We start from the raw sequence: 22,813 nt of genomic DNA on the forward strand, positions 1-22,813 counted from the left end.
CTCCCAGCCAGCTTCTGCAAGTAGAGCAGAGGGCTTCAGGAGGGGCTGGCTCTGGACGTTCTTCCCCTGTCCCCTCCCATCACTCCTCTCCCCGCCCCTCTCCTGTTCTTGCATGGCTCAGTAAATATTTCTTGAGCTCCTACTGCATACGTGCCTGTCATTTTCTACGTCCTGGGGAGGCAGTGGTTCTTCCCCTTGTGGGACCAGATAAGAGCCTTTGATCACTTGCTGTGACCAAGTACTCCTGGGGGTTAATCTTCCGGACAGAGAGTGATTTAGGGCTGGAGGATGGTATTAGCTGTTCCATTACCTTTGAGTAAAGCTCTGTTCTTCCCTTGGACTTGAAGGGCGGTGATGGAAGGTTTCGTTTGTATCATGAGTTCCTGTCTGTTTCCCAAATGGTCACTCTTGTTCCTGCTCCTGGCAGAAGAGCTGTCCCTCAGATGGATCCCCTGCCTTTGGCACCGAGCCTGGGGCATGTCACATCCCCTCCTTCCCCGGACGAAGAGACTAGTATGGGCTTGGCACCGCTGTGGTCATCTCTGTAGCTGGCTCTCCTACAGGACAGATTGCGGTCTAGGAAGTCATCTCACACTGCTGGGGAGGAGCAGTGGGCTGGTTTTCACGTGTGCATCTTCCCCACAGAGCTCAGAAGCCGGCAGGCATCCGCCAGTGCGTGTTCCAGCTCTCTGTTCCCACCGCTGGAGAGCTCTGGGCTGCCAGCTCCCTTCCTCAGCGAGCCTGGTCCTGGGACGACCCCGAGCATCCCGCTGGGAGCACCGCAGGCAGGTGAGATGATGGAGCAGCGCCGGACGTGCCGGGAGTGGGCTTTAGTTTCCCCAATGTTCTGACTTGGAAATTGAGGCACAAAGATGCTCGCATAGGATCTCACGGGCAGTAGGATTTGATACAGGCATTTCTGGTTCATGAACTTGGCATTTGCCATGACAAACAGACCTGATAAGCACGACAGCTGTTATCAAGGAGAGAGCAGCCTCCTTCCCAAGGCCTCTGGTGGGTTGGTGGTCGTTATTCCTCCTGCCCAGGGGCTCTGCCGAGGGGAACCGGGCCCTTGCCCCGTGTGACTCGTAATCCACAGCGAAGAGGCTGCACCTGGGCTGGGAACACACTGTCCTCCAGAGGCACGGTGTCCCCCGTTCCACGTGGTGTCTGCTGTTGTCCTCACTGCGCCCGGGGCCGCCTGGGGCCTGTCACACCTTGGCAGCTGGAGGGATCACTGCTTTTGTCGTCAGAACACCTTGGTGTTAGTTCCAGCGCTGCTGCCTCCTAGCCAGGTGACTTGGGGCCACTCATTTTAACTCTTTGAATCTCCGTTTCCTCATCCGTACAGATGGAGAAAACCTTTTCTGTCTAATCTGCAGGGTGATCGTAAGAATTGAGTACGATGATAGTAATAGCAAATACTTTGTGCTTATGACCTTCTGTTAACTCGCGTCGTCCTCACAGTGGCTCTGTGATTACCTCCATTGTCTAGATGAGAACAATGGGAGGTGACGTAAGTTAAGGAAGGTTGCACAGCAAGTGCGCAGCAGAGCTGGGGCTCAGACACGGGTCGTCTGGCTTCGGAACCCACCCTTAGCCCCTCACCATGCCGCCTCAACACAGGAGATGTTTTGGGCTGCTCCTGAGTCTGGAGTGCCTTCCAGCTCATTCTGGCTGATGTGGGTGACTTACAGGACCACAGCCCCCGATAGCCCCCAGAATTCTCCTTGGGCCCGGGGAGCCCCAGGCCCTGTGGGCAGCCTGGATCTGGGCGATGGCAAACCTGCCTGCTTTCCTGAGCATGTCTGACATGCCCCTGAACTCAGGAGGGTGAGCGAGAAGGTGGAAGGAGGGTGGAGCAGATGCAGCGGTGCTCCCGGAATCCAGGGGCCCCGTTGGCCCTTCTCTCACCAGGCGTGCTCAGTAAAGCACGCGCAGGAGTGTGTGTGCCTGTGTGTGCACATACGCATGTGTGCCTGTCCGTGTGCGTCTGTGCTTTCTCCGGGGGGGGGGCAGAATCACTCTGGCAAGAGCTCTGACTCCCGACGGGCCGCATCAGTGAAAGGCTAATTTGTAAAATGGAGGAAGAGTCATCTCCTGCCTGCTGGGCTCACAGGGTGCCCCGCTCTCTCCCCTCTTTCTCTCTGCTGTCAGGACCAGCCCACGATCATGCGTCGCTAACCGCAGCCGTGGGTCCAGCTGTTTTCAACGGCAAAGACTCCCCGAAGCACCAGCTGCTGGTGAAGCACAGCCTGTCCGCCGCGCCGCGCCCCTCGGCCTTAGGTAGCCTTGCCTGTCCTGTTCGGGGGCCTTACTCTGCTCTGGGTCAAGACGGTGGCGGGGCGGGAGGATGGGGGAGCCCCTGTGCCGAGGCCCCCGAGCCTCCTGGTATTGGGGGGCTTGGAAGGAGAGTCAGGCCAGGTCAGCAGGTGCCTCCTGAGTCCGTGGGGCTGTGCTCAGGCCCTGGCACCGGGGGGGGCCCTGGCTTCGGTCCCCGACTTGGGTGGTGGGTGTGTCTGCCCAGCACAGTGGGAGCCCCGTATGGGCGGGTGACCTGTCGCATTGTGAGCCGCCCACCGTGAGGGCTGGAGAGTTCTGGGGAAATGGACCACGTGGTGTCATGGGAAGATAGGGGCTCCAGAATCAGATGAACAAGAATTCAAAACCCAGCTCTGTCAGGGGATCAAGTCTCCTGGCTAAACATTCCCTCATCAGGAGATGAGAATTCTGCTCTGAGGGCAGTTGCAGGTTAGATGAGGCGCTGTATGGAAATTCAGGGCACAACTGGCAGCTCACTAAGGGGCGCCATTATTGCCACCTGCATCAACACCATCACTGAGCTGGTCTTTTCAGGGAGGGCTTCCTGGCGGAGGTGACAGCTGAGTTGCAGCTGACAGTTGGGGAAGCATTAATTAGAGATCGTATGGGAGGAAGTGAGGAAGAGGGATGAGGCGGTGAGGGTCCAAGTGAGAAAAGCGAGTGAAGGGGTGAAGCGGGCCTCCTGCTGGAGCAGAGGCTGTGGGTTGAGGAAGGGTCGGAGCGGTCCGGGGACCCCACGTTCAGTGCTCTCCCTCCGTGCTTACCTGGAGCCATTTAATAGGCCAGTCTTACGTCTCTCCTCCCTCCTGCGTGCACACAGCTGAGTGGAACATTAGGACCCGAGAGCTTCACTGGAAGAGGGCCCAGAAACCGTCTAGTCCAACCTGTCTTACAGAGAAGGAAAGTGTGGCCCAGAGAGACACCAGCCTGCGTGCCAGGCCTCCCTGCTTCCGCGACACGGCTGGCGGAGGACTCCCCTGGTGCGGGAATTGTCTCCCTCTTAGTTGAAGGAACGATATCTTTTCTGACTTGGATCTGAGCTTTCGCAGTCCTGACCAGAGTGTCCATTCTGGAGTCAAATCCCTGTAACTTCCCCAGTGTGAGGAACCCCAGGCAGGCACCCGCTTTTCCTCCCAAGACTGTTTCTTCTCGGCTAGGTGCTAAATTTAGGGCGACCAGTGGCTGAGGACTGAGCCTCTGGGGACGGTGACGGGAGACTGTGCTGCTGGTACCTCCCCTCCCTGCACTGAGGCCTGGGTGCGTCCACCCCGGACAGCAGGGACAGAGGACATCCTTCGGCCTGGGCCCTATGAGGTTGGCTCTCTGGACCCAACCGGAGGCTCCTTCTGTGGTGAATGAATGTGTTTCCTTGGAGGGGCATGAGAAATAGAGCCCCAGTTCCCTAGCGTGATGCTGGAAACTTCCGGAATCTGGCCCCAACCAACCTTTTGAACTCTCTCATTCCCCACTCTTTCTACTTAAGAACTCGTACCCTGGGTGCATTGGGTACAGCTCAGTGCCCTCCCCATCCTGTCTCTATGCCCTGGTCACACATCCGTGCCCTTGAAGGGCTCTCGCCACCCACCTTCTATACGTGCCCTTCAGAGCTTAGCTCAGGTGTCACCTCCTCCCTGTAGGAGGGCTCCCCCCTTGTGACACTCAGGTGTCAGGCTTTGTTCCGCGGCCATTTGTGTCTGTCGGGCCTATGCAGTTCCTGGGAGCAGGGCCGTCATCGTGTCTTCTGGGAGCCCAGATACTCCGCAGAGCCTGGCCCAGAGGGCGTGACGGATGCTGGCGGCGTGTGGTTGCACCGTTAAGGGCACAGCTGGAGCATCAGAGGTCCTGTGCCTCACGCCTGCTCTGAGGAGAGCTGGAATCAGTTTTAAGAAACTGCTTCTGAAGCTACAAGGAGTGTTTAACCAGGGCTTGGGGGCTGTCGCTCAGTGGTTCGCAGTGGAAGTGCTGCCCCTGCGGGACGGGGCGGGGGTAGGGTGGGGGAGGGAGTTAGGAAATGTGCAGGATCCTTTTTTTGGTTGTCCCAGCTCAGGGTCCGGATGTGCAGTGCCTGCAGGAAGTGGGCTATATGATGAAGACTTGTCTCCCCCAAAGTGCCAAATAGGGTCCCCCTCCCCACTACCAGGACACATGGCCAGAAATAGATGGTCCACAGGGGCAGCTCCTGGTGACATCATTTTGGCAGAAATCATGAGCTTAGAGTCCACATAGAGACAGTTAATGTTAGCATCCCAAAGGGAGAAAATACCTGTAGCTCTTCCATCCTTAGTACCGAGACCCAATCCCATTGCCCTCCCTGCTCTGGTAGTTTGACGTGGTTTTTAGAGGAGCCGGCATCTCAGTCTTTGTGGGAGCTCTTCTACTGGCTCTTGAGGACAGATATTCGGGGAGGTGAAGATATGGTTCTAAATGGAACAAACATAGCAGAAGCTGCCTCAGAGGTTGCGGGGATCAGAGGAGACCACCTGCTGGAAAGCTCTTTGCAAACAAAGAACTTCACGTTTTTAACATTTTATTCACTTCATTTCATTCATTTTCAATCGGTCTAAAGAAGAGGTGAAAATAACTTTAGATTACTTTTAAAAGACCCTAAAGCAATGATTCTCAAACTGCAGTGCGCCTCAGCGTAACCAGGGTGCTTATGAACGAAGTGCTTTCTTTCCCTCCCAGAGGTCTGCTTCTGTAGGCTGAGGGGTGTCCGGGAGCAGACACTTTGAACAAGCTGCCACTGGTTCTGTCCAGCTTTGTCTCAGGCCAGACTTGGAGAAACATTGCTCTAAACCGGCGGTTCTCAACCCTGGTGCGGTTTAGAATCACCAGGAGCTCGTGGGGCGTCAGAAGGCATCTGGGGTTCTGGTTTCCTTGGGATGGGGTTGTATCTGGGAATAGAGAGTTTTAAAATTTAAACTTTAATGTGTCATGGTTGAACGCGGAGCTCTAAATGTAGGGGAACTTTTGTGTTGGATGGGTCCCAAAAAATATGGTAACCAATTCTTGATACTTTGAATAATCCCAGAACAGAGCATGAGTCATTCTCATGCTGTTCCCTGCCGTGGGCCGGGATGACTCATTAACAGCAGTGGGTACCAGCTTCTGTTCCCCATCATTTTGTTAGTCTGAAATTAGCTTATCCGAGGCCGGGGGTGGGGAGAGGTGCACAGGTGGATCGGTACTGCCCCCAAGTGGTGAAACTGTGGCGGTAAGTTGAATGCAGTTGCAGCTTGTACAGAAACACGTACTCATTTACTGGAATGTGTAGACGATGATGGTGATGTGGGTCTTGGTGGCTACCATTTATTGGACCCAGACTCTATGCTTTACGTATATTCTCTTTAGTCCTGATCAAACCACCTTTCAGACTAGGTTTTATTATCCCACTGTAAAGATGAAGGAGGTAATGCTCGGAGAGCTAACACTTAGACACAGGCACAGCTTTGGAATAAAACATTTACCAAGGTCGATGGGATATTTCCTTAGGCCTAGATACTTCACTAGATGCTAAAACCCATTGTGAAACTGTGATTTAAAAAAATTACAAATAAGTGTGCTCCAATTCAGGGGAATGTTGTATTGAAGCTCATCCCTAGTGACACCCTAATCCACACTCTGAATGTGGCCCAGGTATCTTATCAAACTCCGGGCCTCCCAAAAAACGCCACAAAGGATGGTCTCCAGAATCTCCATCAGCTGCGGATGGTGGCTACCCCCAGGGTGGTGGGAACAGAGCTAAGTATGGTAAGTGACGAAATCCTTGCCCCAAGTCCAAGGCTTGGGTACTAGCGGTAGTGGTGCTGCCGGTGGTGTGTGTGTGTGCTTACATGTGCTTTTGTGTGTATTGGTGAGAAAGTTCTAGGGAGGCAGACTTGGGTATAACAAAAGATTCTCTTTCTCTTGCTTAACAAAGCCCAGGACCCATGTACAGTATTGACCTCTCTGATCCTAGAGGAATTTTTTAAAAGGCTTGCCTGTCACTTGGCAGGGATATTGAGAGGAGGAGACTAGGTTGTTTGGTGGGGAAGGGGGACCCAGTGACCTTTAAGATGCTTTTGACCACAGGAATCTGTGATTCCCGGACTTGGGTGCTCCCATAAGCAGGGAACTGGTCAAGTTGTAGCACATGTGTTGGCCAGCCTGACGGCAGGTCTGCCGGGGGTGGATGCTTTGTCTGACGTGTCTTCCTAACGCTCTCGGCGTGTCCCTAGAGAGCACAGGCGTGACCTGCATGCCCCAGGTTGGCTTGGTGGGACCGGCTTCAGTCACCTTTCCCGTTGTGGCCTCCGGAGAACCAGTGTCCGTTCCCGACAACTTGCTGAAAATATGCAAGGCCAAGCCAGTGATCTTTAAAGGCAAGTACAGCAGTGTGACGAGTGGTGGAAGTCGGGGAACCCAGGGAACGCACGAGAAACAGGCAACATGACACGTCCTCCCAGTCTGACTCCACACCAAGGGGTCCTCCTGGGAAAACTCTAAAATCCTTTCCGGGGCAATGAGAGAACCAAGCAGACTGGTCCCTGGGGTAGCCCCTGATCAGGCGCCAGTTTCAGAGCTTGTCACTGTTTTCTACGATGAGCCCAAGTGTGACGATCCTGTCCCATGACGACCATTTGCTTGTTCATTTGTTCCTTCAATCAGTCCCTCTCTCAGCCTCACTCGGCTCCTGCCATGGTACCAGGCCCAGGGCTGAGCACCGCGGGTGAGGGATGGGTCATCAGCCCCTTGCCGATTTGTCAGGCCCCCGGTCTGGCGGGTTGTCCTGTGACCACTAGTATTTTGGGGCCATGAAATCTGACTTTGGGCAAAGATAGCCATGGTCACCAGGCAGAAGCATGAAATAAGACCAGATTTAACCTCTATTTTGTGGGCTTATGTACGTGGTTGGAGGTCAATTTGTGGCTCAACTAAGGAAATTCCTTCCTAATGAAGCGGGAGCCCTTGAAGCGTGAGGATTCGGCAGGGCTTGTTTGATGATGGTGCTGGCCAGTACCGTGGGCTGGCACGGAGTCACACACACACACACACACACACACACACACACTCACACACACACACTCACACATTCAGGTCCTTCTTAAATAAGGGCAGACTGTGGGTTTTTTTCATTTTATTTTTTTATTTTTATTTTTTCTGTTATTATTAGATGGCATCAACTTAAAAAAAATTTTTATAGGAGTATAGTTGATTTACAATGTTGTGTTAGTTTTAGGTGTACAGCAAAGTGAATCAGTTGTACATATACATATATCCACTCTTTTAAATTCTTTTCTCATATAGGTCATTACAGAGTATTGAGTAGAGTGAACACTATTTGGTATCATGTTTGTAGGAGTAGAGGAGAGAGGGTGGTAGGAAAGTGGGGAGGTATCTTACTCTTAATTACAAAATAGGAGAGGGTACTCCTTTCTTCATCCTAAAAAAAAAAATGAACAGGATATTCAGGAAGAAGGGTGCAGGTCTGGGTTTTGAACTGGGCGTGAGGCTAGTTGCAGCGAGCGGGACCTACTCCTCATTGCGGTGCGCAGGCTTCTCATTGTGGTGGCTTCTCTTGTTGTAGAGCATGGGCTCTAGGCATGCGGGCTTCAGTAGCTGTGGCACGCGGGCTTTAGTAGTTGTGTCTCGTGGGCTCTAGAGCTCAGGCTCAGTAGTTGTGGCGCACGGGCTTAGTTGCTCTGCGGCATGTGGGATCTTCCCGGCCCAGGGCTTGAACCCGTGTCCCCTGCGTTGGCAGGTGGATTCTTAACCACTGCACCACCAGAGAAGCCCCTCAGATTCTTTTTATCTGGGCCCCGTTGTAGCTTCTCTGTGCCTCTTTCATGACAAATTTCACATCCTTCTTTTAATAGTAATTCTTTACATTGCCTCTTATAAACCATAATGTTTGTGAACAATGCTACCCAAATTGTGGTCCCTGGACCAGCAAAGCCAGCGTCACCTGGGACCTCAGTAGAGGTGTGAATTCCCATGCCCATCCCAGAATCCGAATCAGAAGCTCTGTGGTGGGGCCCAGCAACCTGTGTTTTAGGAAGCCTTTCAGGGGACCCTCATGCACCCTCAGGTCTGGGAATCAATTTCCTGGAGGACATGAACTGTGTCCCAGTCCCCAGATCTTCCCCCAGAGCCGAGTGTGAGGCCCGTACATAGCACACGGCAGGCGTCCACTAAGTGTGTGTTTGGTGAATAAGTGGAGACCTTCTGAGTACAAGATGCCACACCCACGCTGAACCACGTTTGATCATCTCAGCAGCCACACGAGGGCTCGATTTTCTCCACCCCATTCTACAAAGGTGGAGACTGAGGCTTAGGGAAGTTAAGCTTCTCGCGGAGGGTCACATAATTAAGAAATGGTGCAGAGGCGATTCGGAACTGGCCTGGGCTGACCCGCCTCTGAGAGTTGCCATCAGAATTAATCTTGTACCGTTCACTAAAGCATTTGTTAAGTTCTGTCAGTATTCGGAGTCTCTGGTCTGTACAGTGATTTATTTTCCTAACTCAGCTTGTCGGAGAGTTCTGGGAGACTGGGAGGCAGAATCCAAAACGGGGAGCTGGGGAGACTTGGGCTGGCGCAGGCCTGGCAAAGATCTGGTAGGCGTTGCCCGCGTGAAATTTTTGGAGTCAGAGCCGAAGGAGCAGCTCAGGCGATGGCTGTTCAGCTTTGCCAGTTCCCTCTGGGCCTGAGCTTGCTTGGCTCTAAAATAGGGGGTTGGACTAAATGAACAAGCAAATGCTACAGCCCCTGTCTGTTCTCAGAGCAGGTGCACACATCAGCAAGGGCTGGGAGTTCAAGACTTCCTTGGAAAGGAGCACTTGCGTTACCCCAGGTGCAACCGGCCTACCTGTTTTCACTCCCTGGCATTCAGAGACCGCCCACACGTGGGGACCACGCCTTGTGCCCGAGGCCAGGGGCCAAGCGGGTGCTGTTTCTCCTCCCCCAGGGCACGGGCACTTCCCTTACCTCTGTGGGAACCTGAACGATGTCGTCGTGAGCCCTCTCCTGTACACGTGCTACCAGAACTCCCAGTCCATCTCCAGAGCGTATGGGCAGTACGGGGCCTCCACGATACAGCCCATCTCAGAGGAGATGCAGCTGCTGCTGACCGTCTACTATCTCGTCCAGCTGGGTGAGTCTCCCTCCCGTTTCGTGGGAACCACTGGTGGAATAATCGCTAAAGACGGGAACCGCACAAGCCTTGATCACCGACCCTCTCTTTGAACCCTGGTGAAGACCGCCTCTGCTATCAGGTTACTGCAGTGCTCTCCACCCCGAGGGGCTGGGAAGGCCTTCAAGTAGGTCAAAATCTACAGTGAGAATTCAAACATGATTTCCCTGCCCTTCTAGGCGCAGAGATACAGCAGGAAGAAAACAATGGCTTTGCCCTCAAGGAGATTGTATCCTAGTGGGAGAGAGAAACAGTAAACACGTGGAAAATAAGCAGAGGGAGGTGGGGTATGTGATTGTGGGGTTGTTTCAAGTTGTCAGAAAAGGCCTCTGTGAGGAGATGGCGTTTGGGTCGAGACCCGAGTGATGAGAAGGATCCAGCCTTATGAAGCTCTGAGGGAGGCAGAGGCGGGAGGATGGGTGGGCGGCAGGCGGGGCTGGAGCATGGAGCCCCAGGTCAGTGGGAGCCAGGGCAGCTGCAGAGTGAGAGCATGACAGTGAGGGTGCTGTCAGAGAGAGGGTAGGGCCTCAGGCTAAGGTCAAGAGTTCGTATTTTAGACACATTGAGAAACAATTTGTATTTGTCGCCTCAGGCTGCCATAACAAAATACTACAGACTGCATGCTTAAACCTCACAAATTTATCTTCTCACGTTTCTGGAGGCTGGAAATCCAAGATGAGGGTGGCAGCAAGGTTGGGTTCTGGTGAGGCCTCTCTTCCTGGCTTGCAGACGGCTGCCTTCTCACTGTATCCTCCTCTGTGCATGTGTGTGGGGACAGAGGGTGAGCTCTGGTGTCGCTTCCTCTTCTTAGAGTGCCACCAGTCCTACTGGCTTAGGGCCCCATCCTTCTGACCTCACTTAGCTACTTCTTTAAAGGCCCTATCGCTAAATAAGTCGTATTGGGGGTTAATACGTCAACATACGAATTTGAGGGGGACACAATTCAGTCCATAGCACCACTGCAATGTTTTGGGCAGGGGACAGATATGATCTGACTTTCATTTCAAGAAGACCACATGGGCTGCCATGTGTGGCCAGATGGTGCAGTCGTCCCAGTGAAGGCAGGTGGTGGCTTGGACCACTAACAGCCACAGGGGAGAGATTGGGAAGGTCAGGATGGTGGGCTGTCTGTCTGAGGGACGTGAGGGAAAGACGGTGCTTGCATTTTGGCCTGAGCAACCAGGTGAGCCATGGCGCTGGAGGATGAGCGAAAGTCCCGTCTCGGCAATTTCAAGTTTAAGCCACTGATGGGGCAGCCAGGTGGGCTGAGTCAAGGATTTGGGTGTGCAGGTCTTGAGCCCCAGGGAGACGTTGCAGCTATAGGTACACATTTAGGAAACACCGGCTCAGTGACGATCTATATTAAAGCTGTGAGGCTGGATGAGAGACTGGGAGGGGTGGTGGATGGACGAAAGTGCCAGGGTTTGAGCCCTGGGACACTCAATATTCAGGGACCTGGAGGAGATGGAGATGCAGCAGGTAGGGAGGAACCCTCAAGGGTGCTGCTTAGGACTGTCTGGAATCTGGGAAAATGTGCATGTGTTTCTCTTTCTCACTCTTACAATCCACATCCAATCCGTCAGTAAGCCCGGCTTCATCCTGAATCCAACCTCGCCCACCTTCTCCATCAGCACCTCCCTTGCCCAGGGTACCACTCTTACTCAAGCTAAGACAGCTCAAGCCTGCACAGCTGGTGCCGGGTGGAGCTGGATGGGGACACGTCTTCTACATCGAAGCGTGGTGCTCTTTCCTCCAGCTCACCCAAATTTGAAATGTTGGCGCATCAAGCAGAAAATACCCATAGGGAAGAAAGCATCGAAGGCACTCAACCTCACTGGTCATCAAAGAGATGCAGAGTTAACACATTAAACAAGTGATGCTTCTCTCAACGAAACTGATGGCAACAACCCAAACGATGCTATCCAGTGGAGCTAAGGGTGCAGCAGAACCAGGGTTATCGTGTGTCGTTAGTGTCATCGTGCGTTGAGACATTTAAACCATCTGGAGACAGTCTGATGATATGTATTAGTGGGCTCTGTAAGCCCAATTTAGAGCATTTAGGCTAAGGAATGTCCTATACGTAAAGCTGTGTATTGCAGAAGTGTTTATAAATGTGCTTATTTGGAAGCAGTACAGGGGTCAACAGTAGATCAGCATTGCTCAGTCCGTGGTGGTGCCTCCCCGTTAGCAGTGCCCGTTAGCACTGCTGTTTATGAAGGCCGTAAACGTCACGCAAGCATGATTGTGGCGTGATGGTGAGGGAAGCAGACACGCCTCGAAGTCATAGGCCCGCAGTCATTATAACGATGTAAAACCTGCACGTGGAAAAAAAAAAGATGGAGAGGGGCTTCCCTGGAGGCGCAGTGGTTGAGAGTCCGCCTGCCGATGCAGGGGACACGGGTTCGTGCCCCGGTCCGGGAAGATCCCACATGCCGCGGAGCGGCTGGGCCCGCGAGCCATGGCCGCTGAGCCTGCGCGTCCGGAGCCTGTGCTCCACAACGGGAGAGGCCACAACAGTGAGAGGCCCGCGTACCGCAAAAAAAAAGAAAAAAAAAATGGAGAAACACACAAAAATAGTAGTGGTTCTGTTAGGATGGTGAGATGAGGGCTGCTTTTATCAGCTCCCTCTATTTCCCAGCTGTCTCGCATACCATTTAACGTTAATCATTTAGGTTGCGTTATTTGAGAGTTCGTTTACACGCATTTCCCCAGCACGGCCCGGTTATATTGGCGTGAAGTTGCCGCGTGGGGCAGGTGCTGAAGCCCCTTCTGCCCGCCTTGTCATTGCCAGCGGCGGACCAGGTGCCCCTGATGGAGGACTTGGAGCAGATCTTCCTGCGCTCCTGGCGGGAGTCGCACCTGACGGAGATCCGGCAGTACCAGCAGGCGCCACCGCAGCCCGTCCCGCCGGCGCCTGGGGCCGTGGCGCCCGTCACCTCTGCGCAGCTGCCCTGGCTGGCCGGCCTGGCCGCCAGCTCCTGCAACGACAGCGTGCACATCATCGAGTGCACCTACTCCCTGGCCGAGGGCCTCTCTGAGATGTTCCGCCTGCTCATCGAGGGCAAGCTGGCCAAGACCAACTACGTGGTGATCATCTGCGCCTGCCGGAGTGCCGCCATCGACTCCTGCATCGCCGTCACTGGTGAGGCCGGGCCCCGCCGCTGGGCTGCCGGGAGAGCAGTCTGGTGGTGCCCAGAAGCCCTCCTTTGCCGTCGCCCCCTTTTGCCTCTCGTGGCCCCGGGTTTGCAGCTGTGCTGGTTAGTAACAGCCGTTAGCGCACAGTAGCCCCTGGTGTGCCCTGAATAGTGCGCTTTGGGAAAAATTCCATTCCTCCTGGCGTCGAAGGTGAGCCGTTTCCGTTTCTCTAGAGAGACGGGGGGCAGGTTTGGATCTGGTTAGATGCAGGGAAAACCTGGGTCCCCCGTGCACCTGCTGGTCTGTGGTTTAATGACTCTGGCCCTCAGCTTCTTCAACTACCTAATGGAGATGAAAAAAAAAAAAGGCCTTCTTGTGTTTGTGTGGGTTAATGAGCCAGTTAGCTAATTAATTATAAAAACATGTATTGAAGCCCTACTATGTGCAGTCACTGTTCTGGGGGCTGGGGACACAGGAGTGATGTTCCTGCTTTCCTGGAGCGTGTGTTCTGGTGGGGAGACAGACACCAAACGGCGCAGAATGTCCCGGGGGGAGGGGGGAGGGATGGAGGATTGCAGTAACTGCAGCGTCCCAGTCATCTCTTGGCATTCCTTCGTCTTAAACACCTGTGTTTTTAATAAATTCTTTACATTGATTTCAGTAATATCTTTAGTAATAAACCTCGAGCCCCTGCTGTGTCAGGCACTGGGCTGAATATTTTATAAACATTGTCTTGTTTTATCCTCACAACAGTCCTGTGAAGTAGATGGTACTTTTAGCCACGAATTCCAGATGAGGAAGCTGGGTCAGCCTAGGTTACACAGCTAGTTAAGTGGGGAGAGAGTCAGGTTCCAAAGCCCATACTCGGGGATTTCCCTCTTATTGTCCCAGCTACTAAACTGGGCTGGGGGTGTGTACCCTTTATTCATTTCACCAACAGGAAGCCCTGCTCTTAGCCAGGAGTGGTGCTGGGCTTGCGGGATGGACGGAGAAAGAGATTCAGGCACAGACCCTGCCATCGAGGAGCTCACGTGCTAATTCTAAGCAGAGGGCCCAGTCCAAATTGTTGTTTGTTTTCCAGGAAAATACCAAGCCCGGATTCTTTCTGAGAGCCTTCTCACCCCTGCCGAGTACCAGAAAGAAGTCAATTCTGAGCTGGTTACGGGGAAAGTGGACTCTCTGGGAGCCTTTTTTAGCACCCTCTGTCCAGGTAGGCTTGTAGTGAGACAGGTGCAGATTCATAAATTGATGAGAAAGACACAAAGGGCAAGGTCGTCTCGGGATGGAGCCCATCCCCCGTGACCTGCTGAGGCTGGCCCGGATTTACATGCGTGGGCAGCCCTTCCATCTGTGGGGTCTCTGGCTGGCTGTTTCCTGCTCTGGCTGTGGGTTCTCTAGGGGGCGGCTTTGTGGTTTCTGTCCTTTGGGGGCACACAAGGGCCTTGTGCCTGGTTCTCCGTACCTCTCCGGCTCTGTCCATCACCCTCCTGCCTCCCCCTCTGTGTTGCTTAAAGCTTCTCACTGGAGAAGTGTATTCTCTGTGCCTCATTCTGTGTCTCCTATGCCTTGAGTGCCCGTCTCCCTTCTTTTCCTGGCCACTCACCCTACAAGACTCACCCCATTTCCTCCCAGAAACTCGTGCTGGCCCCTCCTTCTCCAAGATGTGCTCAGACCCCTACCTCCTGACCTTTGGCACCTTGCTCTTCTTTCTTTCTGTCCTGGCACCTTCTGGGTCATAATGTAATTTTCTTTAGCACATACATCTGCCTTCCTGGGCTGTGGGCTCCTTGACAGGATGGGACACCCTATCTCTGGTGCCCCAGGCCCAGGACAGTGCCTGATACACAGCGGGTGTTCCATAGATGCATGCCGAGTTTCACTGAGACGGACGGAAAACCCATTTCTGTTATTCTCTCTGTTTTGGGCAGAGGGCGACATTGATATTTTGCTGGACAAATTTCATCAGGAAAATCAAGGCCAGATTTCTTCCTCCCTTACTGCCTCCTCCGTCACCAAATCAGCATCCCTAGATGTCGGCGGGACACGGGTATGCACAAGTGAGTGATGCCGGGGCGCTGGTGGCCAAGCTCTGGGCTGGTGAGGCAGCTTCCAGGGCCCCCAGGGGCTGCAAGGAAGCAGAGTCAGAGGCACCTCCAGCGGGCAGGGCATCTCCTTAGAATCGAGCAGACCTAATATCTAATTTTAGTTTTAGTCTTTGACGATAACAGTCTCATTTTACCCGGAAATGTACCTCTGTACAGTTTTCCTGAGATAGCACATTTCTCTGTTGATTTCCAGTTTATCGATGCACTGTTGAAATACTTTATGCATTCTAAGTTCCTGAAGGGCTGTGATGGTCTCCTCTTCCAGAGAACCTGTAACCTCTTCCAAAATCTAATCTCAGCGTCAGCTTCCCTGGGATGCCGTCCTTGTCCCCTCCAGGTGGAGTAGGTCACAGCCTCTGTGCCCCTTCGAGTGCTGTTCATCCTTTTATTTTTCAATTAGGAAAAGGGTGCGAAATGACCATCACGGTGGGTAGCCCGGAGCAGGCGCTCAGTGAATATTGGTGTTTTCCCCATTCCCTCATCCCTTTGTGTGCTAGACGGGGGCCCCCTGCTGATTCCCTAGCAGAGGTCCAAGGCTGTAGCCATCCGCTGGCGTGCACCTCACCTTGACGGGGTCTCTGGTTCCAGGTTACCAGCTGGAGCCCCACCACATCCGGCCCTTCCAGCTCGCCGTGGCCCAGAAGCTCCTCTCCCACGTGTGTTCAATCGCAGATTCCAGCACCCAGAATCTGGACTTAGGATCCTTTGAGAAGGTGGACTTTCTGATTTGTATTCCACCCTCAGAAGTGACCTACCAGCAGACCCTGTTCCACGTCTGGCATTCAGGTACGGGCCTTTCAGGGGCAAGTGTGAAGTCTGTGTGGAGAAGCTTTGATCTGTTTGCATTCAGGTTTGGATTCTAACACCATCTTTACTTCTAAAGTAGAGGGTGCTGTATCAACACCCCGGTTTCATAGCTCATGAAACTGCTGCCCGGAGGAAGCGACTTGTCCACTATTTTATAATCTGTTAAAGGTAGAACATGACTTCAGTGTTCCCTCTGTCTCACTCAAGTCAGTGAAGTATGTCCTGATATCTGGCGTCAACTTAATGTATTTTCCCTGTGCTTTCAAGGGGATTAAACATGAACCACACAGAGAGTCAACGTCTTCACTCAGAGGGTTCACTCTGAGTGCTCTAACCTACGGCCTGGTGGCGTTCAGGCTGGAGATGATTTGGGTGGGTGAGAGGGGACCTTTCCCTTTCTTTCAGTCACCCACGCTGGGATCAGCTGCTTCACGAAGGCAGCTTTGCTGTGCCCCTGGGTGGGCTGTGTACATAGCACACTGGGGAGCAGACCCACCTCCAGGCCCTGCTCCTGCAGGCAGTGACACGACAGTCGTTTGCACGGGAATCGGCCTCCCTGACTCACACGTTCCGCCTGCATCCCTGTAGCCTCCAGTCCCAGCGAGGAACCTGCCATATGGGAGATGCGCCTCAAGCGTCTGCTGCTGAGTGAGAAGCTCATGACCGTGTTTGGAGTCACTGATGTATTTTCATGACCGTGTTTGGCGTTACTGATGTATCTTCACTGTGTTGCAGGGGTTTTGCTGGAGCTCGGCTTGCAGAAGGAGCACATGACCAAGCAGAGGGTCGAGCAGTACGTTCTGAAGCTGGATGCCGAGGCGCAGACCAAGTTCAAGTCCTTTCTGCAAAACTCCTTTCAGAACCCACACACGCTCTTCGTCCTCATCCATGACCACGCCCACTGGGATCTCGTGAGGTTAGACTGGCTTTGGCACATGGCAGGGCTGGCATTTCCCTTCTTTGAATGAATATGTACGGATAATACCGTGGGTATAAGTGTTAAAAAGATGAATGGTGTTGGGGGCTTGGCATTTGTAGGCAGAGGCTGTGGGTGTATTTCAGACCTTAGGGCCGGAACTTACCTGAGAGATCATCTAGTGCAGCCTCTGAAAGGTACCATTATGGCAACGAGAGAAGGGAAGCACCTCGCTCAATGTCGCAGGCTGGGGTAGGGGAGGGAGGGTATCAGTGGCAGAGCGACGGGTGCCGGGAAGGGATCCTGACGGGAGTAGCTCTGCCCAGGCCCCTTCCTGATGGAGCCCCACTGGCTCTGCACACCATGGGCCACAGCTGGGGCCCTTCCCAGGGGAGGTTTTACTTTCTCACTTCAAATGAACATAAATCGAGGTGAATTTCACATGGTGCCAAGCCTGGAGTCTGGCAGGATTCCTGGGTGTTCACCAGGATTGGTCATGTCCATGAGACTGGCCTTGGGGTTGTGTGTTTAGACACTGCCGCTGACATGGACGAGGGGGGCAAGAAGATTGTGGGTCGGGTATCGGAGGAAGGCTTTGATTTAGCGCAGGGCCTGAAGCTCAGGGCTGGCCGGAGCCTTAAAGTTCGCCCAGTTAAAGGGTTTACATTCTCGCGTCCATGCACGGGCGCGGGGGAATTTGAACATTCTGAAGTATATAATAAGCTAAATTGTACACATTCATTTGGTGGGTAGGTTTCTCAGAGTGGCTACCTGCCACCCGAAAGGTGAAGCACTGATGTTTTCCTGTCCCCCTAGATTTACAGACAAGAATGCTGAGACCACTGACCCACTGAGAAAGGCTGAGATGCACTTGTCTCCTCGGCCCCGTGTCTGAAATGCTTTCCATTCCTGACCCTATACTTTAAAATTTAGTACAGAAGTTACCATGTTATGTCCTCTTTGGGTCATTTCAAGATCAGTAGGAGGGCTTCCCTGGTGGCGCAGTGGTTGAGAGTCCGCCTGCCGATGCAGGGGACACGGGTTCGAGCCCTGGTCCGGGAGGATCCCACGTGCCGCGGAGCACCTAGGCCCGTGCGCCACGGCTACCGAGCCTGTGCTCTGGAGCCCGCGAGCCACAACTGCTGAGCCTGTGCTCCTGGAGCCCATGCCCTGCAACAAGAGAAACCACCGCAGTCAGAAGCCCGCGCACCGCAGCGAAGAGGAGCCCCCGCTCCCCGCAACTAGAGAAAGCCCGCGCGCAGCAACGAAGACCCAATGCAGCCAAAAATAAATAAATAAAATAAATAAATTTATTTTTTTAAAAAAAGAAAGATCAGTAGGACTGTTGGAGAAAAGGATTTAAGGAGGCAGGTGTACAATCAGATGGGGCCGAGGGAGAAAAGGCGAGACTCATTGACAACTCCTGGGTGAGCGTTCCTGTGCTAGAGAAGCGGGTGGATTGTGTATCTTGCAAGCAATCCTCTACAGACACTGTTCCCCCAGCCAAGCTTTTAATAAGTCGTGAGTGTTCAGGGGAGTCCCTGATGGGTACCTGAAGTGCAGTCATATTTAACTTTCATTTTGCTGGTCGTGGGCAGAGCCCTAAGCTTCGATTGCTGCCGGCGTTGGGAGGCTCACAGTCAATTGATCCAACTGCCTGATTGTCGTCGGATGACAGGACAGTGCTTGCCATTGCACTTATCATTTCTTCTCCCTCTTCTGCTCTCTCAGTAGCACTGTTCATGACCTCTACTCCCAGAGTGACCCGTCCGTGGGGTTGGTGGACAGATTGCTCAACTGCAAGGAGGTGAAGGAGGCCCCCAACATCGTGGTGCTCCATGTGACCTCCTTCCCGTACGCACTGCAGACGCAGCACACCCTCATCAGTCCTTACAACGAGATACACTGGCCGGCCTCCTACAGTAATGTGAGTGTCCCAGGCCGCTGGGCCCACTGTAGCAATGACCTTGCGCTGGGAGAGATCCTGTTCACTAAAGACTTGACTGACTAGCCCAGTTGAGGCTCCGTGGGTTCCAGCTCCTTGGCTTTGATTCTACCCAGGGTTAGATTTAAACCCTTCTTGGTCTTTAGAAACCTTCCTGTGTGCATTTGTCAGCTCCCTGTCTTAGAGCATGTAATGCAACACAGTCGGTTTACTGTTTCTCTGGCGACTGAAGCTCTCTGAGCAGCGTTCTGAACACCTGCTCTCCTGGTGTTGGACGTACAGCCCTCTAGAGCTGTGGGGATTTGGACTCCACATGGGGTGACTCTAAGTTTGTCTAGAAGCCCTGGAAGTGTTCCTATCTTTCCTACCCCTGCATCCTTCAGCAGCGAGGTTCAAAATCTCCTTCCTCAAACTGAACGCACGTCCACAAACCCTGGTGAGCTTTATTTCAGCTTATCACCTGCCATTTTCTCATCAAAATAGAAGACAGCAGTCATTCTGGTAATTTGAGAAATCTGGTGGTTGGATCCCACCTAATTACACAAGCAATAAGTAGACATCAAGTTGCGGACTTTTTCGGAGTGTCTCGGAATCATCCAGGGAACTTCTAAAGGTGCTAATGCTTGGGTTCCTTCCTGCCGATTCAGAATCAGAGGTAGCAACGGCATTTGTTTTTATGTAGCGCTTACCGTGAGCTAGGCAGGCACTGTTCTAAGTGCTTTATCATATGAACTCAGATAAGACACAGGTGCTAGGATGATTTCTGATTTACAAATGGGGAAAATGAGGCAGAGGGGAGGGGTTAAGCCACTTCCCTAAAGCCATGCAGCTAGAAGGTTCTGGAGCCGGGATATGACCCAGTCCAGCGAAATCCACGGCCCTCATGTTTAACCACTGTGCTACTTGAGGATGAAGTTCATGCCTTTGTAATTTTAGCATCCTCCCACAACTTTGCCGTGCTCTGAAGTTTGATAAGCTCTGATGCTAGTTGGGGAGGAATTTTATATCAGTGTGGGTAAAATTGGTTGGATAAATGCATTTCTTTCTGCTGATTTAATAGCAGCTGAATGCAAAACAGTTGATTTGTCTATTCCTAAAACCAGCTAAAATTGTTGGAAAGAAGCAATTTTAAGAAAGGAAGTTGTGTGTTTAAAAAAAAAAAAGAGTCTGATTTTCTTCTTGGCGAAGGCACTGGGATCAGCTGAATGGAAAAGTCTTGACTGACGGGGAGGCGCCGGCCCTTACGCGTGGAGTGCTCTGTGCTCTGGGGCGCAGAGGAAAGACAGTTGTAAAACGTCACCCAGGGGATTGCAGAGTCAGCACAGTTCAGATCAAGATGCCTGTCCAGCTCATCTGTGCGCCCAGCATGTGACCCCTTCAGTCCCCACAAAGGCAGTGTTTGCGTGACCGATGCACTTGTGTTTTAGGGAGTGGACTTGTATCCTGAGAATAAGAAGTACTTTGGGCTGTCCGAGTTCATCGAGTCCACCCTCTCAGGACACAGCCTCCCCTTGCTGAGATACGACAGCTCCTTTGAGGCCATGGTCACCGCATTGGGAAAAAGGTACCCGTCTCTCTTGAAGTTACTAAAAATGCTCCGTAGTCAAGTACAGGTGAGGGATGTGCAGCCAGGGAATTCCAGGGAGGGGCCACCGCTCTCCCTTCCTGGGTGACTCAGTCCCTCCGTTAAAGGGATCCTGGTTTATTTCTCGTCTTGCATTTTGGGCCGGTGATGTTGTTCCAGAAAATTTGAGAGAGGAGAATGGGCAGAAATATGCTAGAATGTGGGATTGCATGTCTGAGACTCAAGGGAGGGCAAGAAAATGGGAGGTGAGATAGCAAAAGGCGTCAAGGAAGAGAGCGTGGCGGTCAGTTGGCTTTGTCTTTATTTCCTTTGCACATCATCTACTGTGTGCTTATTTCTTGCCAGTCACTGTTCTTACTTTCATTACGTTATTTAGTCCTCCCGACCTCTCTGAGCCAGTTGCTATTATTATTTCCATTTTGCAAGTAGACTGAGACTCAGGGAGACCCCATGGCTTTCTCAGGCCACACGTCTAGCGAGTGACAGAACTGGGTGTGAACCCAGAGTCAGTGCTACCTTTTCAGCCCTGTCACAGCAGACCCCTGAGGTGGATATCAGCACTGCCGTCTTACAGATGAGGGAACTGAGGCTCAGGGGGGTTAAGTGCCGACATCCACACGGTTTATACGTGGAAAAGCCAGGCCAAGTTTTACAGACTGTCTAATACAAAACAAAGTGAATGGCTCTGCCGCCAGTTGTGGGTGTTGAACTGAGCTCTGCCGTCTCCCCTCATGGTACCTCATTTGTCTCGCTTGCTGACAAAGGGGTTGAATTAGACATGTGCTTCCCAAGCTGTGCTCCAGGCTATACTGCTGGATCCTAATAGTTGTTATGTCACGAGGGGCTCCATGGTCATGTGTGTTTGATAAACCTTACATTTAACAAAGGATTCTTCTCGCAATGAGAGTTCTCAAAGCCTTCAATGTGCCGTGTGTGCTATAAATCTCCAAGAGACGGCTAGAGCGTGCGGCATCTCCGTGGTCTCATGGGATTCGTGTTCCCCAGGGCACCCTTCGGGGAGCTCAATCCCTTTCAGCTCTGATGCTGATGGGTTTAATCAGGCCACTTCTCCAACTCGTGGGTCGTCAGCTGAGCTCTCATAACCTTGCTGAGGGAAGACACCCGCCAAGATTTTACACTAAGGCTGTGAGAACTGACCTTTGTCCTGCCTCTGCTTCTCTGCCTGGCTCCCCAGCTTCTCCTCGTGCAGGAAGCATGTGCTGAGTGCTTAGTGATCTGCAGACGCTGGGCCAGTATTTTCCATTTTATTGCCTAATATAATCCTCACAGTGGCGCAGTGAGATAGGAGACACTGTTATTCCCCCACTTGACAGAGAAAGAAACAAAGACTTGGGTTAGGTCACTTGCCCAAAGTCATGTGGGGGGTTTGTAGTGAAGCCAGACCAAATCCTGGTCATTTAAGTCCAAAACAGTAGACCTACTAAACTGTACGGAGCGAGCTCGCACACTGGTAGAAGGCCAGAGTGATCGTGGCACCATACCTCCTGGCTCTACTCTTCATTACTTTTAACTTTAGGCAAATCATTGAACCTGCCTGAACAGTCTATTTTCAAGCGATATTGTGCTGCTTCCTGTATAAGATTCTTACAATAGTATGTTTCCATCTCTCTCCTCCTAGGCTTTGTGCTTTTGTTATCATACATTTCACTTATATATGTTATAAACTCCCCAATTAATCACATTTGCTTTAGGCAATCGGTCATCTTTTAAAGATATTTAAATAAGAATATTTTTTAAGACCTCCTTTTTTATTTATGCACATAGTTAATACTTCCAGTGCTCTTCATTCCTTTGGGTAGATCCAGATTTTTATCTGGCATCATTTTCCTTCTGTCCAGAGGACTTTCTTTAACATTTCTTGGAGGGAAGGTCTGCTGGTGATGAATTCTTTCAGCTTTTATGTGTCTTTAAAAGTCTTTATTTTGCCTCATGTTTGAAAGATATTTTCCCTGGGTATAAAATTTAGGTTGACTTCTTTCTTTCAAAGTATTAAAGATGTTGCTCTACTATCTTCTGACATGCATTGTTTCAAACCAGAAGTCTGCTGTCATCATCACCTTTGTTTCTCTCTGTGTAATGACCTCTCTTCCCCACCACTCCCTCCCAACCCCGGCTACTTCAAAATGTTTTAAATTTATCACTGATTTTAAGCAATTTGATTAAGATAGGCCTTGGTGTGCTTTTCTTCATGTTTCTTGAGTTAATTGAATTTTCATCAAATACGAAAAAATTTTAGTTATTATTTCCTCAAAAATTTTTTCTACATCTCTCCTTTCCCCTTTTAGAGTGATCCAATTGTACATATATTAGCCTACTTGAAGTTGTTCCATAGCTCTCCGATGCTACAGTCATTATTTTCTGTTTCCCCCTGTTTCATTTTAGATCCTTTCTATTGTTATGTTTTCAAGTTTACTAGTATTTTTTTTCTGCTCTCAGTCACATCCAGTTTATTTTTATTTTTCACAAAAGCAAAATAGTCATATAACAAGGTTCCTAAGAGAAGAAGAAAGGCAATTTCAGGTAGCACATACATGAAGGTACACACTGACAAATTGATAATAAATTGTTACTTGTGTTTATTAATAAGGACTGTTCCTTGCAAGTGACTGAAACCCAACTTGAACTACTTTAGGAAAGGGAGAGGAATGCACTGACTCATGAAATAAAAGGAGAGGTTGAATAAATAAACCACAGAACCAGATGCAGCTGGTTTCAGGAACAACTTAAGTTAGGTATTAAACACTGCCAAGACTGTGTTGTCTTGTCTTTGGTATTTTTCTGTGTTAGCTTTACTGTATCTCATCACAC

General features: G+C 51.6%; 1 protein-coding gene across 5 annotated transcripts in view; it reads left to right on the plus strand.

Annotated features, from left to right (window-relative positions):
• The window catches only part of GREB1 (growth regulating estrogen receptor binding 1), a gene marked incomplete at both ends in the record, with an annotated part of 67,955 nt that overhangs the window by 14,855 nt on the left and 30,287 nt on the right, over nt 1-22,813 (plus strand). For 3 of the 5 annotated variants that reach the window (XM_082851484.1, XM_082851486.1, XM_082851485.1), the window contains 12 exons: nt 646-789; nt 2,158-2,286; nt 5,959-6,072; nt 6,540-6,695; nt 9,267-9,452; nt 12,283-12,633; nt 13,708-13,836; nt 14,555-14,683; nt 15,320-15,517; nt 16,274-16,454; nt 18,186-18,381; nt 19,827-19,963. In XM_082851484.1, coding sequence (XP_082707610.1) covers nt 646-789; nt 2,158-2,286; nt 5,959-6,072; nt 6,540-6,695; nt 9,267-9,452; nt 12,283-12,633; nt 13,708-13,836; nt 14,555-14,683; nt 15,320-15,517; nt 16,274-16,454; nt 18,186-18,381; nt 19,827-19,963 — 2,050 coding nt within the window. The remainder of the gene's footprint in view (nt 1-645; nt 790-2,157; nt 2,287-5,958; nt 6,073-6,539; nt 6,696-9,266; nt 9,453-12,282; nt 12,634-13,707; nt 13,837-14,554; nt 14,684-15,319; nt 15,518-16,273; nt 16,455-18,185; nt 18,382-19,826; nt 19,964-22,813) is intronic. The other 2 variants (XM_082851487.1, XM_082851488.1) reach the window with 2 other exon arrangements.

Source organism: Leucopleurus acutus (genome assembly GCF_964270905.1).
Source record: "Leucopleurus acutus genome assembly, chromosome: 12".
Taxonomy (NCBI): Eukaryota; Metazoa; Chordata; class Mammalia; order Artiodactyla; family Delphinidae; genus Leucopleurus; species Leucopleurus acutus.